This window comes from Sorex araneus, chromosome 4 (genome assembly GCF_027595985.1).
Source record: "Sorex araneus isolate mSorAra2 chromosome 4, mSorAra2.pri, whole genome shotgun sequence".
In the NCBI taxonomy this organism is placed as follows: Eukaryota; Metazoa; Chordata; class Mammalia; order Eulipotyphla; family Soricidae; genus Sorex; species Sorex araneus.
This window is the reverse complement of record NC_073305.1, coordinates 71,587,968-71,611,012: the sequence shown is the minus strand read 5'-3', so window position 1 is coordinate 71,611,012 and position 23,045 is coordinate 71,587,968. Positions and strand designations below refer to the sequence as shown.

General features: G+C 44.6%; 1 protein-coding gene across 2 annotated transcripts in view; it reads left to right on the top strand.

Annotated features, from left to right (window-relative positions):
• Positions 1–202: 202 nt before the first annotated feature.
• Positions 203–23,045, top strand: part of DHRS7B (dehydrogenase/reductase 7B) — a 45,932-nt gene continuing 23,089 nt past the window's right edge. For both annotated transcript variants that reach the window (XM_055137077.1, XM_055137076.1), the window contains exon 1: positions 203–285. In XM_055137077.1, the coding sequence (XP_054993052.1) occupies positions 266–285 (20 nt within the window). In that variant the 5' untranslated portion in view covers positions 203–265. The remainder of the gene's footprint in view (positions 286–23,045) is intronic.

Below are 23,045 nucleotides of genomic sequence, written 5' to 3'. Positions count from 1 at the left end.
GTGTGAAATGTCATGGATTTATAATACGTCTCGCTAACAGAGCTTTGACATTCGCCAGTGTTGTTGCACGAAACCCAATCAGTACCTGCGAAAGGCTTCCCTTGGGAAACTCAAGCCCGCAGGCAGGACACGCCTCCGACCCCAGGGCGCCGAGAGGAACGCCCACTCGAGGCGCACGCGCCGCCGGAAGGCTGGGATTGGTCGGCGCCCCGGGGGGGAGGTGTGTCGCGTCACTTCCGCGTGTGGAGGATGAACTTGGTGGATTATGATCTCTGCAGCCGCCAGGTAGGGGCTGCGGAGGAAGGAACTTCTGTGGCGAGGCCACCTGGGCTGGCCCAAAGCTGACGCCGGCGGGCATAAACTGGGGGGTATTTCCGGCCCTAGAGAGGGGAGGGGCCTTAGCGGCTTAGGGGGGTCCGCCCGCGCGTCCTAGCACTGGCTTCCGGCCGCTCGGGGCGCCCCCACTCGCCGGCTCAGCTTGGACGCCTCTGGGGACCTGAGAGGCAGCCCCAATCCGTGTGGGGACCTGAGAGGCGGCCCCGATGTGTGTGGGGACCTGAGAGGCGGCCCCGATGTGTGTGGGGACCTGAGAGGCAGCCCCAATCCGTGTGGGGACCTGAGAGGCGGCCCCGATGTGTGGGACCTGAGAGGCGGCCCCGATGTGTGGGGACCTGAGAGCGGCCCCGATGTGTGTGGGGACTTGAGAGCGGCCCCGATGTGTGGGGACCTGAGAGGCGCCCCCGATGTGTGGGGACCTGAGAGGCGGCCCCGATGTGTGTGGGGACCTGAGAGGCGGCCCCGATGTGTGGGGACCTGAGAGGCGGCCCCGATGTGTGTGGGGACCTGAGAGCGGCCCCGATGTGTGGGGACCTGAGAGGCGCCCCCGATGTGTGGGGACCTGAGAGGCGGCCCCGATGTGTGTGGGGACCTGAGAGGCGGCCCCGATGTGTGTGGGGACCTGAGAGGCGGCCCCGATGTGTGTGGGGACCTGAGAGGCGGCCCCGATGTGTGGGGACCTGAGAGGCGGCCCCGATGTGTGGGGACCTGAGAGGCGGCCCCGATGTGTGTGGGGACCTGAGAGGCGGCCCCGATGTGTGGGGACCTGAGAGGCGGCCCCGATGTGTGTGGGGACCTGAGAGGCGGCCCCGATGTGTGGGGACCTGAGAGGCGGCCCCGATGTGTGTGGGGACCTGAGAGGCGGCCCCGATGTGTGTGGGACCTGAGAGGCGGCCCCGATGTGTGTGGGACCTGAGAGGCGGCCCCGATGTGTGGGGACCTGAGAGGCGGCCCCGATGTGTGTGGGACCTGAGAGGCGGCCCCGATGTGTGTGGGACCTGAGAGGCGGCCCCGATGTGTGTGGGACCTGAGAGGCGGCCCCGATGTGTGTGGGGACCTGAGAGGCGGCCCCGATGTGTGGGGACCTGAGAGGCGGCCCCGATGTGTGTGGGGACCTGAGAGGCGGCCCCGATGTGTGGGGACCTGAGAGGCGGCCCCGATCTGTGTGGAGACCCGGCAGGCGGGGTGGATCTGTGTGGAGACCTGGCAGGCAGGGGTGGATCTTGTGTAGGGATCATATGGGATGCCAGGGATCGAACCCTGGTCGGTCTCATGCAAGGCAAGAACTTGACCCTTTGAACTATGCTCCAACCCCAAGGCTTATTTTTTTCCTTCCTCAAAAGCCTGTGAGAGGACTTCCAGATTAGGAGTTGACTGAGTTGCTTTAAGGAAAGCCATTAAATTTATGGATAAACACAATTTGGGTTTTGCTGAGTTAATCTTTACAGAGAGGACCACCTAATCTGTTTATTTTCCACCCCCTTTGCAACATTTGAAGCATGTTTGGGATCCTGAGCTTTATTCCCCGACCCTGGCTAGTGGAGTGGATGGGGAATTCCTTTTGTTCGAGAAGACACAGCCTCAATTTTTTTTTTCTACCATTGGGAAAGGATCTTTGTTATAATTTTGTTTCTGGGTTGCAGGTTAACAGGGATTTAGTCAAAACTTTGAGAGAACAGTTTGTGTTAATACATGGCACCTACAGTGTTATTTAGCCAAGGCAGAAGTAGTTTCACTTTCAGTTTTATTGATGAAGAAATTGAGACTTGGAGAAGTAAAAGGACATTGTCCAGAGTTGGGAAATCTGAGAGAGGACTAAAACAGAGTTAAAGGGCATGTTGTGGAGAAGACAGAAGTGCCATAAGCCACGATGCTGGAGAACATACTGAAGGGGCAGTTTCTCAAAGAGTGTCATTTCCTACTGTGGAGGAAGGGGAGTTGTCTTAAAGGCAATAGCCTGTTTCTTTATACAGATATCTTGGATAAAGGTCAGCATAGCTGGAATGAGGTTCTGTAGGTTTTGGCATTATGGTTGAAACCTTGCTGCCTGAAGTAATGATGTGCTTTGCTTTGAAAGAACCTGCTGTTGTAGAACAAGCATGTATAAGCCATATGTATAAGTGAATGATCACTACACCCGGAAGGGTTGTTGGTTTTATAAACAGATTTGTTTCGGTATTTCTTTAGGTAATACATTCCTGTATACTTGAACATGTCTTATTCAGATTTGCAACATATTTGCATAAAGGGAGCTGTTTGTATCCTAGTCAAAAGCATGATATATGCTATCCCTGCCATATATAATGCTTGCTCTTATTCATTTTTTAATTATAATTTTGTTGCTGTTGTTGCTGTTGCTGTTGTTTTGGACTGGAGCAATAGCATAGCGGTAGGGCGTTCGCCTTGCATGAGGCCAACCGTGTTCAATTCCTCTGCCCCTCTTGGAGAGCCCGGCAAGCTAACGAGAGTATTGCGCCCCCATGGCAGAGCCTGGCAAGCTACCCGTGGTGTATTCAATATGCCAAAAACAGTAACAATAAGTCTCACAATGGAGATGTTACTGATGCCTGCTTAAACAAATCGATGAACAACCGGGATGACAGTCACAGTGACGGTGACTGGTACCCGCTTGAGCAAACTGATGAGCAACAGAATGACTGTGACAGTGCTGTTGTTTTGGGGAGCCTCCTAATTAGAGCCCAGGGGGCCACTTTCCTGTGGATACAGTGCTGTTCAGGCCCCACAGTAGCAGGGACCACCAGGACTCAGCAGTGCTAGGGGCCTCCAGGGCTACTCTCAGTGTTGCCCAGGGGTCCATGTTCGAGTCACGGGATAGAACCCAGGCAAGGCACATACCTTAAGGACTGCACCTTAACTCCTATATTATCTCCCTGGCCATTAATAATATTTTAACATTAATTGTTATGTGCCAGACACCATACTAAGCACTTTGTTGGATAAAATAACCCTAATAAGTAGAAACAATTATTTTCATTTATAGGAAGAAATGGACTCAGAGATTGTCAGAAAAGGGGAGGAATCACACTCAGCTGCACTGAGGGATCACTCTTGGGGGTGCCTGGAGGATCATGTGGTCAAACCTAGGATCAAACTGAGGATCAAACCTAGATTGGCTATGTGCAAAACAAATGCTTTACCTACTGTGCCACTCCAGTCCCCACCTGTTGCTTATATATTTATCGAGTCAGACAATAAATTAGAAGTCATTTTGGGGGTTGGGGGGGAGGCGCCACACCCAGCAGGGCTCTGGGGTTACTCCTGGCTCTGCACTCAGGAATTACTCCTGGCAGTGTTCAGGGGACTATATGGGATGCCGAGAGTCAAACCCAGGTCGGCCACGTGCAAAGCAAATGCCCTACACACTGTGCTATTTTCCAGCTCCTACAAATTAAATATTAATTGCAGTATGGCACATGGCACTGGAGGACGACAGAGGGCACTATTAGAATATCTCCTGACTTCATTTGTCAGGGAGGAGGTGGGGCAGGACATGGAAGATAGTGTTTAGCTGAGTCCTTAAGAACTGAATTGGAGTTGAATTGGGCAAAGAAAAGGATGCAGAGCTGCCAGGAAGAGGGGAGGACACTTGAGAAGCCTTGAGGAGAGGAGAGACTTGTGTCTTGTAGTTACTGAAAGTCCTGTGTGATCAAAGTTTGCAGAATTCTGTGAAATCAGATGCAAAGTGTAGGTAGCAGTCTTATACTCTGCTCCCCAGTCTTATTTATGTGTTTCACAGAGCCTATAATGAAACCGTATCTATTTTTCAACTTTGTCTTAGAATTTGTCTTTCTCCGTTAAACATGTGGTTATACCTCTGTCCACCAGATGGGGGGTGTCGGTGAGAGGAGGAATAAACACCTAAACATGGGGCTTACTTGGCCTCCATAATTAGTATTGCATGGCTAAATAAACATGGAATACCATTATCATGTTTCATCATATTTGTTTCTGGTTTACAAAATGATTTAATATATACATTTTTGAGCTCCACTATAGTGGTAGTCATCTTGTGGTAGTCATCTTGGATGAACATGCAGTTAAGATAATACAGTTAATTTATCAACAGTATTTACTGTATATTTATTTTTATTTACTATGTGCTAGATTCGAACTGGGGCATGCAGGCACATGCCCTACCTGCTCTTGTCCCTGAAGATGATTTTTTTTTTTAAAGTGACTTTAGGTTATACATGGTTAGAATGATCTAAGGTGATCAGATTTAGCACATAACTTTTTAAAAATTGATTTGCCATTGTTTTATAAAGCACAGTTCTAGGACTTCAGTGTCACACATCTCTGTCATTTTTACCACTGTGACCACCAAAGTTTCAGTGACATCCCATCACCAAAAACCCTTAGACCTATAATTTCTTCTACATTGATTTTAGGAAGTGTCACTAGTAGATTTAGATCCTGCTGGTTTCCAGCCATAATTCTTTTTTAGTTTGTTTGATTTTTGTTTGTTTGGGGGGGCCACATCTAATGATGCTCAGGGCTTACTCCTGGCATTCAGGGATTAGTCCTGGCAGAAGTTCTGGCAATTCAGTGGGGATGCTTGGATTAAACCTGGGTCAGCCACATGCAATGCAAGCCTCTTGCTTTCCTCTCTGGTTCTTTTATTTTTTTTAAATTTAAAAAAAATTTTTAACCCCCTTCCTTCCAGTGATTTTTTTCTTTTTTTTTTTTTGGTGGGGGGGGGCTGCTGTTGTTGAGATGACTGAGGGACACACACAGACACGGTTGTTGTGCTCACTGGGTGTCAAATACACTTTGAGTTGCAGTGCTCGAGCACACTTGGCTGCAGACAGTCTGCGTGTATTCTCCCCTCAGTTGCACTGGAAGTGGGGTGGGTCTTGAGCAGCACAGACACATGGGGATTGAATTTACAGCCTCGAGGAAGGCAAGTGCTTTGCCACCTGATTTCTTAGGCAAAACTTGACTACTCGACTCTGGTAGTTGACTCTTTCAGAACGTATTTTCCACCTTGAGGTCAGTAATGTCATTTCTGAATCCTACCCAGTTATACACATATGAATCTATTGTTTGGTAGTAAATGTTATGATTTTAATGCAGAAATGAACTCACCATTAATCTATCCTGGAAGACCATAAACGTGGAGATGAAAACTGAGATTGAAACGCATATAAATTTAGCTTGGAAGTTTTTTACTACCCACTAAGGTAGGACATTCAATAAATCCCTTTGCATTCTTAGTTCTCTTTCTCGTCTTAAGTTGACAGTAATCAAAGCTATAAAATTGTGTAGTGGAGGGGGCTGGAGCAATAGCACAGCGGGTAGGGCGTTTGCCTTGCACGCGGCCGACCCGGGTTCGAATCCCAGCATCCCATATGGTCCCCTGAGCACTTCCAGGAGTAATTCCTGAGTGTAGAACCAGGAGAAACCCCTGTGCATCGCCGGGTGTGACCCAAAAAGAAAAAAAAAAATTGTGGAGGGAAGGATTTGCTGGTATAGCTGAACTGGTTGAATATTGCTTTCTAGAAGAAGTCTGATCTTGCTTGCTGTAGTTTACTTTTATTTTATTAAATTAGGCCATGGAATACTGAATTTTGAAGGGAGGTATAACTTTTTTCCAGATTAATGTAGGCAGTATCTAGGAAGCATTAAATGGGAAATTTTATTTTAAAATTGGTACTGCTTCAAAATAATCTGAGTATGGTGTTATAGTCCCTAGTGATAGAGAGTATTAATGAAATAGAATCAAGGTACTTGTACTGAGTTCTTTTTAAGCAAGTAGCTTATGTACAATCAGTTACTGCATTCTATATGCATCTATTTGTATTCTATCTGGGTTATTGGAGCTGAGCTTAGGACTTTATTCATCTAACTGGTATTAGAATCCTTCCTATTTAAGCCTCCAGCTAAAGGAATAAAATTTTTTTTCCACGACCCTCACTTTGATGCACTTACTAGTTAAAAGTGTGAACTATCGCAGACTCTTGCTATTTGCTAGCTATAGACTTTAGGTCTGTTTCTCACAGCAAATAGAAATAACTCATGTACCTCAAATTTACTGTGAAGATCAATTAAATGAGGTCCTGCATAGAAAGTATGACTTCAGTATATGGCATATTGAAAACACTAAAATAGTTAATATTTTTCTGTAATATTTGAATATAATATAATATTTGTGGTAATATTTTTAGTTACTTTTACTCTAGAAAACAGGTTTTGTTTGTTCGCTTTTTATTTTTTGGCTTCCCAAATGACAATAGCCTCTTTGTGCTGTCCTGATGGGTCTGTGCCTTGCCCGGTGATATGGTACCGCCAAGGCCGCTGGGTCGACACCAGTGCTTGGGACTATGCGATGCCAGGGTTGGAGCTCAGAGCCGTGAGCAGGCCAGGCATCTTCTCCAGCCCTTTGACCTATTTTCCTTGCCCCAGGACACTATTTTTTTTTAAATTTATTTATTTTTAATTAGAGAATCACCGTGAGGGTACAGTTACAGATTTATACACTATTTGTGCTTATACTTCCCTCATACAAAGTTCGGGAACCCATCCCTTCACCAGTGCCCATTCTCCACCACCCGTAAACCCAGCGTCCCTCCCACCCTCCCCAATCCCATCTCCCCCCCACCCCACCCTGCCACTGTGGCAAGGCATTCCCTTCTGTTCTCTCTCTCTAATTAGCTGTTCAGGACACTATTTTTTGTAGCATTCTCTAACATTATAAAAGCAACTGGGAACAGTTGCTTTTTTACTATTAGCCTTTTACAGAGTGAACCTTTTTTCTCTCATCTTCATTCAGAGATTTACAAATTATAATGGACAAATAGTGGTTCTTATATTCCTATGGGGCTGGAACGATAGTGCGGGTAGGGTGTTCGCCTTGCAGCTGACCTGGGTTTGATTCCTCCGCCTCTCTCGGAGACCCCGTCAAGCTACCGAGAGTATCTCGCCCGCACGGCAGAGCCTGGCAAGCTACCCGTGGCGTATTTGATATGCCAAAAACAGTAACAAGTCTCACAATGGAGACGTTACTGGTGCCCACTTGAGCAAATCGATGAGCAATAGGATGACAGTGCTACAGTGCTACCACTTGCCCTCTTGCCTTCATTATTATGTTTGATGACTGTGAGTTGAAGCGCATGCTTGGCTGTGGTGCTGGCACATTTTTATTTGTGGAGTTTGCTGAGAGGTTGCGCATCTGGCTTTTGTGTTTGTGCACTTGGCTGTAGTGCTCAGCCAAGTTTACATTCCTTTAGTTGTGGTAGTTAGACGTGTACTTGCATGCACTTTAGTTTGAGATTCACAAGTTATGATTGTGGTGCTCTCCAAGACTTATTGCCATGTGCACACAAGGGCTTGAGGGGGTCTATACTACAATAACATATCACTGTCATCCCACTGTTCATCAATTTGCTCAAGCGGGTGCCAGTAATGTCTCTATTCCTCCCAGCCCTGAGATTTTATGATCAGCACGGGAGTTTTGAACTGCTCCGTTTCCGACCTGGGCCGGTTCACCCCTCCTTAGGCAACCTGGTGGTCCTCCGCTCCCGGAGGGTCACCATATTGATGCCGAACTTAGTGCGGACACCCGATCGGCATAGCGCACTACAGCCCAGAACTCCTGGACTCAAGCGATCCCCCGGCCTCATCCTCCCGAGTAGCTGGGACTACAGGCACGCGCCACCACGCCTGGCATCAGCCCTGAGATTTTAGCAGTCTCTCCTTACTTGTCTTTCCCAATGATTGGAGGCTCTTTCAGGGTCAGGGAAATGAAACCTGTTATTGTTACTGTTTTTGGCATATCGAATAGGCCACGGGGAGCTTTCCAGGCTCTTCTGTGTGGGTGGGATACTCTCGGCAGCTTGCCTGGCTCTTCGAGAAGGACAGAGAATGTATATCAGAGAATACAAGCAAGTATGTTAAAACCAAACACATGTGTACTACTTTAGGCACATCAGTGGGCTAGACTATAAGATGCGTTTCCAGGAGCTTTGTTGATGGGATTACATGGTACTGGGGGCAGTTTGTGGGTGTGGCTGCCAAGCTAGTGGAAAGTGGGGGGGCCTGTGTGGAGGAGGCCTAGTCCTGATCCAAGCAGGCTTGGAGATCTCAGCCCTGAATCCCGAATGCCTGGGTTCCTCTGCGGGTTCCTTCATGCATGAGGCTTATCCAAGCGTGTGGAGAGTGGCCTAGAGCATGGCTGTGGCTGGGTTCCGGAGGTTTTCGGCTGCCGGGGCTCTGCTTGGGGCGGGGAGGGAAACTCAACTGGGGTGAAGAAAGCCTAGCACGAGGGTAGGAGATTCTGCATTGCTCTCTTCCAGGAGCTTTGTTTTATATAGTCTCTGGATCTTGGCCGTTGATGGGATTCCAGGAATATGTAATATTTTTTAATATATATGTACCTTAACTTGTATCATGATACATGATGTAAAGACTGATGGAAACACACACACACACACACACACACACAAAACAAAACAATGAGTCATATACCTGTCAGAAATGAACACACCAAATAAGCAGAAAACCAGTAAAGACATGGTTGAACTCAACATCACCATTAGTCAACTGGACATAGACTGCTTAATAGATTTATAGACTGCTTCATCCAACAATAGCAGATTATATGTTCTCAAGTCTTTGCAGTATTCACCCATATAGACCACTTTCTTCCTTCCCTTGAGCATTGCCAGGAGTGATTCCTGAGCACAGAGCAAGGTAAACCGTGAGCACACCACTAGGTGTGGCACAGAAACAAACACAAAAATTTTAATAAAAAAAATAAATGAACTACTCTGCAAATAAACACAATTGCTGTTAGTTGCCCAAAAATAAATAAGTAAATAAATAAATGAGCTGTCACAAAAGTGGCATTTACAGGGAAATTGATAGCATTTAATGCATATGTTAGAAAAGAAAAATTGGCGTTGGACTATCCAGCAGGTAAGGTATAAGGAGTAAGACCTTAGTACCGTTGGGTGTGGTCCAAAAACCAAGAAGTGGAAAAAAAAAAAAGAAGAAGAAGAAAAAGCTCTAAAACCAGTCACTTAAACCTCCTCTGTAGGATGCTGGAATAGGGCTAGAATAATAGTACAGTGGGGAGGGTACTTGCCTTGCATGCAGCTGACCTAAGTTCAATCCCTGTCATCCTAAATGGTCCCCGGAGCACTGCCAGGAGTAATTCTTGAGTGCAGAGCCAGGAGTAACCCCTGAGCACCTCTGGGTGTCCCTCAGAAACCAAAACCAAACAAAAATTGACTTTAAAAAAAACTTAGAATATACTCTAGGAGAATATATATAAAGAACCCTTAAAACTCCTAAATAAGAAAGTGAACAATTTGATTTAAATATGAACAAAAGACATCTCAACAAAGAAGATATACAGATAGCAACTAAGTACATAAAAAAGAGGCTTAACATCATTAATGTTTCTAGGTAGTTGCAAATTAAAACAATGGTGAGATACATATATATTAGGATTGCCAAAATCTAAAACATGGACAAAGTAAATATCTGTGCAAACATGGAACACAGGAATTCTCCCAAATGTTACAGCCACTTTGGGAGGGATTTTTGCCTATCTCTTAAAACATCAAACTCTTGCCATATGATTAAGCAGTTGCTTTTCTTGTATTTACCCTTAAGTAAATGGAATTTTATGTCCACACAAGTGCCTGCAAACAGATATTAGCAAATTTTTTAATTTCCAAAACTTGGAAGCAACCAAAATATCAATAAGTGAATGCTATTTTGGTTGCTTTGAGTGTGTGTGTGTGTGTGTGTGTGTTTGTGAATCTAATTTAGTAAAATAATTGAAGAATGGTGACCACAGAAAATGGAGTTACATAATTTCTGTTTATTTTTATTTTTGAGTGACACCCAGCAGTGTTCAGGGCTGACTCCTAGCTCTTGCTTTAGGGATCACTCCTAGTTGGGCTCAGGGGACAATATAGGGTGCTGGGATTTAACTCGGGTCATTCACATGCAAAACATTGGTGTTTGTACTATCTCTCCAGCCCCAAGAATTATATTAAAAATGTACTGACCCAGAATTCTGTGTCTAAAACTATCCTCTGAAAAATGAGAGTAAAGTTAAAGATACTCCTGTGTAAGCAAAAACTGATGTGTGACGTATTCAGTACAAACTTTTCAAAAAATTAAAGGGAGATTTTAGGCCTAAAGGAAGTGACTTAAATAAGTGATGAAATTATATTAAGACACCTACTGTAACTATTAGATTTATACATGCGTAGATATTAGGGCACGAACATTCAAAAAGAACAGAGATAGTGGCTAGAACAGGGTGTTTTAATAAAGATCATAAAGAACTATTATTGGTAATAAGGCTTAGTTATAGCCATTAAGTGAATGTCTGAAGTAGAATGGAAGACAAGATAGTGGAGGAAGAAGCCACATAAATTAGAGGCATGCATAGGAGTACCTCAAGGACTTAAAATTGCCAAGAATTTTGGTGACAGGGAATGTGCTGAAGAGAGTACCCATGAACTCTTAAAATTACTTAAAAATTGATGTGTGTGTGTGTGTGTGTGTGTGTGTGTGTGTGTGTGTGTGTTTTCAGAGGGGAGGTGACCAAGAGGAAAGGAAGAGCAGTGAGTGACATGGTCTGACTAGAGAGAGGAGAATCACAGCTGTCTGATTTTAGGGGGAAGGGAGGAGATAAAATAAATGAGGAATGAAGGTGATGGGTCAAACCTTTGAACCAAGACTGAGAGGGTTTTGCAGAATTGCAGTCTTGTACGTATTAGGATTTGGGTGGGAGACAGGAGACCTTGATTTCCTGTCATGACATAAGTAAGGATAACGGGCACGATATAATTGGTTCAGTTGCTTTCAAGCAGATGGGAGTAGTGAGATTGAACCTTGGAGTAGGGGCAGGGGGCAGGGACTTCTGAACTACTTGACTTCTGCTGACAGGCGTGAAGGCAGTTACACCTACATCCTGTGGATAGTTTGGCAGTTCCCTTTGCCACCTCCACAGTGGCTCATAGTTCTTGGTATTTTGGTAGCACTGTATCACTGTCATCCTGTTCATGGATTTGCTCAAGCGGGCACCAGTAACATCTCTATTGTGAGACTTGTTACTGTTTTTGGCATATTGAATATGCCACGGGTAGCTTGCCAGGCTCTGCCGTGCGGGCGGGATACTCGGTAGCTTGCTGGGCTCTCCAAGAGGGACAGAGGAATCGAACCCGGGTTGGCCGTGTGCAAGGCAAGGCAAACGCTGTACCCGCTGTGCTATCGCTCGAGCCCCTTGGTATTTTACTCCTGGGAATTCAAACTAATACTGATTAAAAACATCAGGTGGAGAAAATAGCACAGGGAGTAAGGTGCAAATTACCAGCTCCCATTTGATTGTAGCACCACATGGTTGTCAAAGCATAGCTGGGTGTGAGCACTGCTGGGTGTGACCCTTGAGGGCCCTGAGCACTGCTGAGGCTGGCAGGGTAAATCCTAGCACCATAGACCGCCTGTAACACCATGTCCTCGAGCTATTGGCTGAGAGTTTCTGGGAAGACCCCCTGCTATCCTGAGCATTGCTCTGCAGAAGTCCTCGACCCCTATTCCTACGGAAACAATTCAAGCAACTGAAGCAATAGTACAGCCAGTAGGGCCTCTTGTCTTGGACGTGACCAGCCTAGATTCAAGCCCTGACACCCCATATGCTTCCCTGAGCAATGCCTGGAGTGATCTCGAGTGCAGAGTCAGGAATAAAGCCCCTCATGCAGCCAGTTGTGGCCCAAAAAGATCAGATGTGGGTATTGAAGAGTCAGATTCCCAGGTCTCATACTTTTTGTTTTATTTCAAAGGCCTTTTCTGGGTGGGGCTCTGGATCTGAATTTTAACAAGTGCTTCTAATGTAGGTATCAGCTGAGCCACAGTGTAATTCTGGTGCAACTTGTTCGTTAAATGTCCAGAAACAAGTAAAGTCCAGTGGCCCCCCTGGTCTCACTCTACAGAGTGTACCACCATACTACCCATGTAGATGCTACCGTAACCTGACATTGTTCAGTTTGTTCCTCCAGCTGTTCTAATGGGTGGTATTTATTAGCTTACTTTATTTTACACAGTTGGTTCTTCTTTTTTTCTTTTTGGGTCACACCCAGTGATGCTCAGGGGTTACTCCTGGCTCTGCACTCAGGAATTCCTCCTGGCAGTGCTTGGGGGACCAATAGGGATGCTGGGAATCAAACCTGGTGGGCCGCATGCAAGGCAAATGCCCTACCCGCTGTGCTATTGCTCCAGCCCCTGGTTCTTCTTTTTTTTTTTTTTTTTAATTTATTTATTTTTAATTAGAGAATCACCGTGAGGGTACAGTTACAGATTTATACACTTTTGTGCTTATACTTCCCTCATACAAAGTTCGGGAACCCATCCCTTCACCAGTGCCCATTCTCCACCACCCGTAAACCCAGCGTCCCTCCCACCCTCCCCAATCCCATCTCCCCCCCACCCCACCCTGCCACTGTGGCAGGGCATTCCCTTCTGTTCTCTCTCTCTAATTAGCTGTTGTGGTTTGCAATAAAGGTGTTGAGTGGCCGCTGTGCTCCCTGGTTCTTCTTTTATAGTCTCATCTTAGTGAAGTTGAGCATGAAGGAGAAATGATAGAAATTCTCAAAGATATATAGAAATAGAATAGGACAGCAAGTAGTGCAGTAATAAATCCATTACTCAACTTCAACAGCAATCAACATTTAGCAAATACCAGCAGTAAAGAAACTTAAAACTTTCATTTTTCTGACTCAGTTTAGATTTTTTTCAAATTTGGTGGCTGTCGCCTTATTCTGTGACTAAACTCCGTGGTTAGTGACCAAAAATGAAAATGTACAATTGTTATGTAACCATGTGAATACAGTCAAAAAAGACCTTTATGCTTGTATACGTCCTGACAATAAATATGGTGAATGTATAAAATGCATTTTGAATAGAAAGTAATTTTTCCTTTAATATATGCTCTAGAATTTACCATATTTTTTTCTTAAGCTTGAAAAAGTCTCTGAGAAGGAAATAAAGGAAGTCATATGAATGGGGGCAAGTGGGAAATCTGCTAATCAAGGATGAAATAAATAGATTGATGGGCTACGTGCGGTAGGTCTGTTCCTAAACAAACACAACTTGTGTCCTCATGGAGCTATTTACTAAGATCCTGGAAAATAAAATGATATTCCAGCTTGCTGGGTTATTTTTAAATGAAAGCTTAGAAGTTGGCAGTGGGACCGCTCTTGTGTTATTATGCTTTCCTTCTCACAAGTCCTAGCTTGTGAAATTCCTTTCTGTACATTTGCTAGTTTTAAAGTCAGTGCACTACAAGTTTTAAGTGGGATCGTTCAAACTGCCCCAAATTAAGGGTATTTCCTAGTTAAAAATCATACTAATGTATTTCAGTTCTAAAAATAATTGGGAATTCAGGATGGACCGTTAATCTAAATAAATTATAGTAAAGCATAGTGAAAGAGAGGCACTGTCTAAGCAAGGCACAGTGGACAGTAGTAGAGATTTATCCAAATCCGTGGGGAAACCAAGATGTAATTTGCTGCAATTTAAAATAACTGTATTGTAGGGGATGAAGATATAAACAGAAGGTAGGACACTTGCCTTGTATGTGGCTGACTTGAGTTTGATCCCTAGCACCTCATGGTCCCCCCAGCCCTACTATAATGACCCCTGAACGTAGAGCACTAGGAGTAACCCTGAGCATCACCAGGTTATATCCAAAATCAAACAGAAAGTAAAATAACTTTCAATCATGAACCCACTTAAAAATTAGTGTTTATTGATTTAACCTTTGTGAATGCCATATTTTAAATTCCCCCCTTTTTTTTTTTATCTCATCTAGAGAGATAGATAGCTCAGTGAGTTGGACGTTTGCTATGTGTGCTGAAGATGTGGGTTTGATTCCCAACACTCATGGTCCCCTCAGCACTGCTGAATGCAGCTCAGAAATCTAAGTGAAAAAGTTAAACTCCATTTCCCTTTGTTTTTATAAAATACTAATAACAAAATTTACCGTCTTGACATTTTGTTTGCTTTTGTTTGGGGGTAAGGGTCACAACCAGCAGTGCAGGCTCTGTGCTTAGGGGGGCTGTCCTGGCAGTGCTTGGGGAAACCATATATGCTTCCAACGACTTAACCAGCGTTGGCTGCAAGCGCCTTCCCCACTGTACTTTCTCTGTGGCCCCACCTTAGCCATTTTTGAGTGCAGGTCAGTGGTATTTAATACGTTCATAATGTGCCATCATCCATCTCCAGTATTATTTTTCATCTTACAAATGGAAACTCTGTACCTATTAAAAAACCAAAACCACTTCCCGCTCTTCCCTCCCCCAGCCCTGGCAAGCCTTATTCTACTTTCTATATTTAAGCATTTGACTACTCTTAAGTTCTTCATGTAAGTGGAATCATGTAATATTTGTCTTTTTCTGATTGGCTTATTTAAGTTACCATATTGTCCTTACGGTTCATCCTTGTTGAAGCTGGAGAGAATAGTAGAAAGATTAAAGCCTTGCATGTGGCTGACCCCAGTTTTATATTCAGTACCTCATATTGTCCCCCAATGTTAGAAAATAAGATGGGGCTGTAGTGATAGTCCAGTGGGTAGGGTGCTTGCCTTGCATGTGGCCGATCCGGGTTTGAACCCCAGAATCCCGTATGTCCCCCAAGCCCGCCAGGAGTGGTCCTTGAGTGCAGAACCAGAGGTGAGCCTTGCACAGCCATAGGAGGCAACCAAAAAAAAAAAATTATTATTTTTGTGTGTGTGTGAAACATGATATAAGGTTGTTGATAGGGACTGTATTGAATCTATAGAATACTTTAGTACATAATATTGACATTTTAATAAGTATTCCATTCCTTTGAACATAGAATGTTTCCATTTATTTTTATACTCTTTATTCCCTTTTCTTTTTTTTCCTCTTTCTGATTTTTGGGCCATACCCAGAAGTGCTTGGAGGACCATGAAGTCCTTGGGGCCCCCAGATGCGAAGCATGCATACCAGCCCTGAGCTAATCCCCTGCCCACCTCTTTAAAAGGATATTTGGTACATTTTGTAGTTTTTATTGTACAAGTCTTCATCTCCTTGTTTTGTTGTTGTTGTTTTAAGAAAGAAAAGGTGTTTTTTTTTTTTCTTTTTGGGTCACACCTGGCCATGCACAGGGGTTACTCCTTGCTCATGCACTAAGGAATTACTCCTGGCGGTGCTTGGGGGACCATATGGGATGCTGGGAGTCGAACCTGGGTCGGCCCCATGCAAGGCAAACGCCCTACCTGCTGTGCTATCTCGCCAGCCTCTAAGAAAGAAAAGATTACTGAAAAGTAGGAGAGAGAGAAACTCCCATCCAGGAAGAAACTTACTGTTGAACTAAGTTCTCCTTGGTTAATTCTTTTATTTTTTTATTGGTCAATTTTAAATTTAGTTTTTAAATGGAGACAAATGCAACAACTGTTGATACAGTTCTAGAATTGAAATTGATTAGATAACAAAGCTCTATTATTAACATATCAAATATTATTTATATTTTATTATTTATTAAATTATTTATATTAATAAAACATAAAATATTTTTATTATATTTAAATAATATTTTATTATTATTATAATTTTAAGCTACAATTAGCTTAAAAATTTTTTTAAATTATGTGAAAATTGTTATATCTCACCATGGGGTTGTTAAATCGTTGTCTAAGGATTTTTTTTTTGCTTTTTGGGTCACACCTGGCGATGCACAGGGGTTACTCCTGGCTCTGCACTCAGGAATCACTCCTGGCGGTGCTCAGGGGGCCATATGGGATGCTGGGAATTGAACCCGGGTCGGCCACATGCAAGGCAAACGCACTACCCGCTGTGCTATCACTCCAGCCCCAGTCTAAGGATTTTTTAAGCCATTTGTTGCTAGTTAAATCTTCTGTGTTATTGTTTTTGTTTGTTGAGTTTAGTTGTCTTCTATGTTACTTAGCCATGGTTAATTCTTATGTATATAATTATTTTTGATGTCATTATAAATACAGTTGTTTTTTTAATCTTTTAAGATTGTTCTTTGTTTATACAAATAACACTGATTTTTGTGTGTTAGTTAACTTTGTAACTCTGAACAAAATTGTGGCTGCATAGCATTCCATCGTGTGTATACATGACAGCTCTTATGTTGTTGGGCACCTGGGTTGATTCCATATCCTAACTATCATGCTAAATGCTGCGGTGAATAATGGAAACTCAGCCACCAGGCCAGCAGTTAAGTGTGAGGGCCTGAGGATGTGGTGCACTCATGCCCTGCCAAGGTCCACCAAGGCCATCCCAACAGTGCTCAGGGGCCTCCAAGTATCCACCCAAGGATGCTGAGGAAGTCATCTGATGCCAGTGATGTCCTGTGTCAGGAGCATGCATGCCCTAGCTCCTGTAGTTTCTTCCCACCCCAAGAGACTTGATTACTGATTCACTGTCCTTAGTTATTGGTCTGTTTCTATTTTCTATTTCTTTGTGATTTAGTCTTGGTAGATTTTATATTTCTAGGTATGTATTCATTTCATCTATATTATAAAATGTTAGTATATATGTAATTATATTTTCACTACACTATATAAATAAAGTATTTCACTGCAAAAAAATTTAACACAAAAAATGGCAGTATTTCCAGCATCCAGAAATGACTGGAAATGAGTAGGGAGGAAGTTAAATGCATATTCAGGCTAGAAAGATAGTACACAGGTTAAGGCGCTTCCCTTGTATGGGGTAAATCACCCCAGGAGAGACTCTTGGGAGATACCCCTTAGTACAGAGCCAGAAGTAGCACCCCAAGCACTGCTGGCTGTGGCCCCCAAATCTCCCAAAACAAAATAAACAAAAAGATAGAGCATATGCAAAATAAATAGTACAATAGCAGTGGTAGTCCTTTCTTACCAGTAATTTTTCTAAAAAGGGTTCTGAGAGAGTTTATTTATTTGGTTTATTTTATCTATTTATTTGGTTTTGGGGCCAGCCCTGGCTATACTCAGGTTTTATTCCTAGCTCTGCACACAGGAATCACTGGGACCTTATGGAGGCCTAGAATCAAACCCAGGTCAGCCAGCCATATGCAAGGCAAGCACCCTACCTGCTGTAATCTCTCTCTCCTGCCCGTCAGTAATTACTTTTATGAAAATGGGTTAATCTCTCTAAAGGACAGAATTTGGCAGAAGAGATGAAGATACTTGGTTCAACTATATGCTATTACAAGAAACAAAGATACAAATAAGTTGAAAGCAAAAAAGATATTCTGTTCAAATAATAAGAACAGATATGAAAAAAGAAGAGACACAACTGATACTTGACAAAATGGACTTTAAGAAGCGGGACTGGAGAGATAGCTCAGTGGGCCGGAATACCTGGTTTTGATACAGGAGACCAGGGTTTGGTCCCTGACACTGCATAGTTCCTCGAGCACTGCTAGGAGCAGCTCCCCCTATCCCCATCATAGAGCCTAAGAGTAGCCCCTACAGGTTAACATGTGACTTCAACACAAAGTATTCGGGGCTGGAACAATAGTGCAGCGGGTAGGGCGTTTACCTTGCATGCAGCTGACCCAGGTTCGATTCCCAGCATCCCATATGGTCCCCGAGCACTGCCAGGAGTAATTTCTGAGTGAAGAGCCAGGAGTAAACCCTGTGCATCTCTGGGTGTGACCCAAAAAGCAAAAGGAAGGAAGGAAGGAAGGAAGGAGGGAGGGAGGGAGGGAGGGAGGGAGGGAGGGAGGGAGGGAGGGAAGGAGCTTCCATATAGTCCAGTGATTCAACCTTTGTCATCTACCCCAAGAGCACCAAAACATTAATTGAAAATGTGTTTGCACTGCTATGTTCATTACAGTGGTATTCACACAGTCAAGACCTTGAAATAACCTAATTATCCAAGAACAGATGAGTGAGTAAAGAAACTGGTATACTTACTACTCATTTCATAAACTGTGGAATGCTACCCAACAATGAGAAAGAATAAAATCCTGCAGTTAACAGCAACTTGGATGGAACTATAAAGAATCATGCTGAGTGACGTGAGTCAGAAGGATGAGAAATACTGAATGATCTGACTCATTGTGGAGTATAAAAAATATCATCAGGGAGTAAAAAATGCCTGAGAGGGATAGTACAGCGGGTAAGCCAACCCTGGTTCTTTTCCCAACATTGCATATGGTCTCCAAAGCACCACTAGAAGTGATCCCTGAGCACGGAGATGGGAGTAAGCCCAGAGCACAACCAAGTGTGGCCCCCCCCCCAAAAAAAAAAACAATTAAGAAAATGCCAATGATAACCTTTAGAGTCTGCCTACAGAACTGTGTTTGCTCAGTGAGGGGAAAGCAGGTGAGAGGGGACCTAGAGACTGGTGGTGTCTTCCTGAAACATTCATATTGGCAGTATTACAAATCACAGTATGGGGCCAGAGAGATAGTACAGCAGCTAAGGTGCTTGCCTTGCATGATGCTGACCTGGGTTCGACCCCATGTATCCCATATCATTCCCCCAAGCACTGCCAGAAGTAATTCCTGAGAGCAGAGCCAGGAGTAACCCCTGAGCATTGCTGGCTGTGCCTCCCCGGAGTCATGGTGTCTTAGTAAGGAAGTGGGGGGCGGTGGGGAATGAAACTTTCAACATAAGAAATGAAAAAAGAGCCCGAAGGGCAGCTCAAAGGTCTGGACCCCATAATTGGCATGATGTAGGGGCCCAGGGTTTGATTCCTGGTACTGTATCACCACCCTCCCTGCCCCCGCCAAGCATTCCTGAACACTGCCAGGTGTGAGCCGCCACCAAAACAAAAAGAAAGAAAAAAGTAAACTAGAAAAAGAACAAACTAAAAGCCAGAGGTAGCCAAATCAATTAATGAATAAAGGAGACAGGAGGGAGAGGAAGGGCGACCAGAGAAAAATTAAATAGACAAAAAATGTCAATGAAACTAAAAGTTCTTTGAAAGAGGATAAAAATTGACAAACCTTTAGCTTAAAGGACTAAAAAATAATATATTTAAATTAGTAAGATCAGGAAAGAAACTGGTCATTATTTCATTCTGCCCAAAAGTATAGTTGCACACTAATAGCAAATATAGTGGATAATTTTTTATAGTGGGAAATTTTAATCTGGTGAATTAATTTGATATTGTGAATTACATGCTTTGTTCTTAATGTCAAAATGACAAATGATGCTTGTGTACAATTTCTATTAGCTATGTATGTATGTAAACAAACCCTTTAAACATCTAAGTCCTGATTTCAAATTTATATAGTATCTTGTTTGGGTTGTTTCTCCGCCCCCCCAGGGGGTGGGGTGCATTGGGTTACATCTGAAGGTGTTAGGGTTTACTCCTGGCTCGGTGCTCAGGGGTCAGTCCTAGTGTGTGGTATTGGGGGATCAAACTGATGTCAGTGGACTCCATGGATGGCTCACGTGAGTCGGGAGGAGAAAAACGGTCACTTTCTCCCTATCTGCCTCTGCCACCCATGACCTAGGGTTACTGGGTTCTTGTCTTGCTCGCAGAAAAGAATTTCAGGAGTAGACAAGCAGTGAAGTGAAACAGTTTATTTGGAGGGATTTTTGAAAGTGTGGAGGGGGAGAGAATGAGAGAGAGTAGCGGGGGAGAGGGGGAGAGAGAGAGCGCGAGAGAGAGCAAGCGCATGTTCTTAGCAACATGAGCTCGGGAAGCATATGGGCACCCTTCCTTTGTTCAAGGTGGCTTTCATAGGATTTTTTCCAACCTGCCTCCACGTGGGGCCTCCACCCAGGTAAGAGTCCATTGCTATGGTTGTTGCAAAATGGGTAGAATTGGGTGCGGCCCTTGAAATTCCTTTTCTTGACCTTTTGGTCTTGCTGGATCTTCTCTGTGCTGAATCACTAAAATTAATCGGATTAAGGAAGAGGAACCAGGGTTTGAGGAACTTCATGGGGAGGGATCCAATCTCCTCAGGGTCTGTTTTCCAGATCCACAGGGTGGATCAGTCTTAGAATTTTCCTCCCAGAAGTTTTGATGACCTAAGGTTCATTGCCAGGGCCTTTCTCTGTCTACCTGCCTACATCAAAACCAGAGTTAACTGCATCAAGCCAAGGGCCTTACTCCCTTGTGCTATCTCCCTAGCCAGGATGGAGGCCATCTATCTTATGAATGTTATTTTTAATATTTAGAGGTAATAATCATAATTTCAGGAGTCAGAAAACTACTAGCTATCTCTGCAGGTTATATGTTCTTCGACTGATATTTGAATTGCTTGGCTTTGAATTAAAGTCCTGGAATGGATGAGGGAATGCTACCCAGGACTGAAATGATCTAGAGTATGAGATGTGCCTACAAAGATGTTTTGTTTTACCAACTGTACCTTAAACATGGATAGTCCTTTAAGCTGCCTATTTGCCTGCCATTACTTAATTCCTTTCTGAAAGCCACTCTGGAAATTGTCCTTTTTTCAATCTATGAGTCAGTAGCACATTTGCTCATGACGTTAGCATTTATAAAATCGTTCTCATTCGTTTTCTCATTGCAGTAAACACCCCCCCCCCTTGTGAATTAGAATATACTGCAGATGGAGAGTAAGTCTGCTTGTGTCACCCAGCAAAGACATGACAGGGTGGACAGATTCCTTACACCCACTTGGTATTTTTTTCTGCTTCACCCCCACAATGCAAGCCTTGTCCTGTGTCTTTGGGGCCTCTTGTGTGTATTCCAGAAAATAGGGTGAGATCACTCTTGCATCTTCCATAAACACTAAATTAATTTCATTAAGTACATTAGCAGACTGGAGAGATAGGCAGGGCCGCTCTTGGGTGCTGCCAGGAGTAAGCCCTCAGCTCCTCCAGGAGTGGCCCCAAGCTCAGAACATACTTTAGAAACCAAATTAGTTTTTTGTATGTTGTTATGGTTTTATGTAGCCGTCATAAATGCTGTTTTAAAAGACAGAACTAAGTTGTCAAAAGATAATACAAGGTTAAGGCATTTGGATTGTGTGCACTCTGTGCCCCTGTTGGATCCCCTGCATCACCGGGGATGTGACCCCCAAGCCAGGGATAGCTCCTGAGTACTGCCAGTATCTCTCGCCCCCCCCCCCCCCCCCCCACACACACACACAAGGAAAAGACTGACTTCTTTAAGACTTTGGCCTAACTCTCACCCTCTGGTGTCCTTTTTCTACGTCCTATCGGCACTGCCAGGCCCAGAGCATGCCTGGCCCTCTCCCCTCCCACCAGCACTCACGCCACATCACGCCCTTCCCATGGCCAGATGCTTGGCAGCCAGGTCTGAAATATTTTCTTTTGGTTTTGTACTTATATTTTTATTTTTATCATTTGTTCTGCTGTCAGCCTGCACTCCTTTAAATAGGGAACCCTACTTGGCATCCCCAGACTTACTCCACTGCTATCACATTGCCATACTTTGTGTTTTCTAGTTTGCGAACCCTCTAAGTTATTGTGGGGGGGAGGGGATCTGCATGATTGGGCAACACTGGGTGGTTCTCAGGGCTTACTCCTGGCTCTGTGCTCAGGGATCACTCCTGATAATACCCAGGGCTGGGGAGTCAGCTGCATGCAAGGCAAGTACCGCAGCCCCTGGACTATCTCTCTACCTGCACCTCTGAGCTTTAGGGGGAACGGGCTCCCTGTTTGGCTTCACAACCCACACACCCCTGCCACCCCCCACAGCCCTCAGTGAAGCCATGGCTCAGGTGTAGGTCTGAAATGGGGAGACTACCTAGATCTGGCCTCTAGGACCCATGGAGGGGAAATATGCAGAACTGCCTTCACTGTGCAGATTGAACAAAGCCCTGGCCTCAGCACAGAGGTTGAGCCCTGCTAACCTGGAATAAGGATCTAGGAATAAACAGCCACCCTAAGCATCCTCCATCCCTCTTGACCCCGCCCCCAGTTTACTTATTCCGACAGTTCTGAGCTTATTACCAGGCAGACCTGTATTTTTTGCCAACTGCCACATAATTTTCCATTAGTCTGTACTCACAAGTTGGCCATCATTCCTGCCCCTAGCACTTACCCCTGCCTCCCATAGGAAATACTCCCTCACCCTTCTGGGGAACTGGGCCTAACCTAACCCCCACCCCGACCCCGACCCGGACCCCTACCCCATGAAGACTTCTCTTCCCCTATACACCCACCCATACTGCCCAAAGACCCATGTGCTGCTTGTGCCCACGTGGCAGAAGCTCTGATACCTGCTCTGAACTTTTTGAGTACTTTTTAGGTGTCAGACAAAGAATTCCCAGGTTCTGCCTGGCTACAGTTTCCACTGGGGATGGGTATAAAGGCATCAGCACTGGAGTAAAGGGCAGTTCGGACTGATGTAGGCAGGTAGATAGGGAAAAGCCCTGGGCAATAAAAATTTCGATTTAACAGTCTCTGAGAAGGAGAATCTTAAGACTTGTAGATTCAAGAAAACAAAAGACTAACCCTAACCACTGAGGAAACCATCAGTGGACCCTGAGGATAATGGGCCCCTCCCCAGGAAGTTCCCGAAAGAAGGCCCTCACCACTCCCAACCTCCCTGGCAACCTCCTTAGCAACGAACTTTTACCTGGAAAGAAACCCCACATGGGGGCAGGTTGAAGAAACCCTATAAAAGACACCTTGAACAAAGGAAGCGCCTGCATATGCTGCCTGAGCCCATGTGCTGCTTGTGCCCACGTGGCTGAGCACATGTGTTGCACACATCTCCCCTCTTGAGATGTGTACTTTCATACTTTAG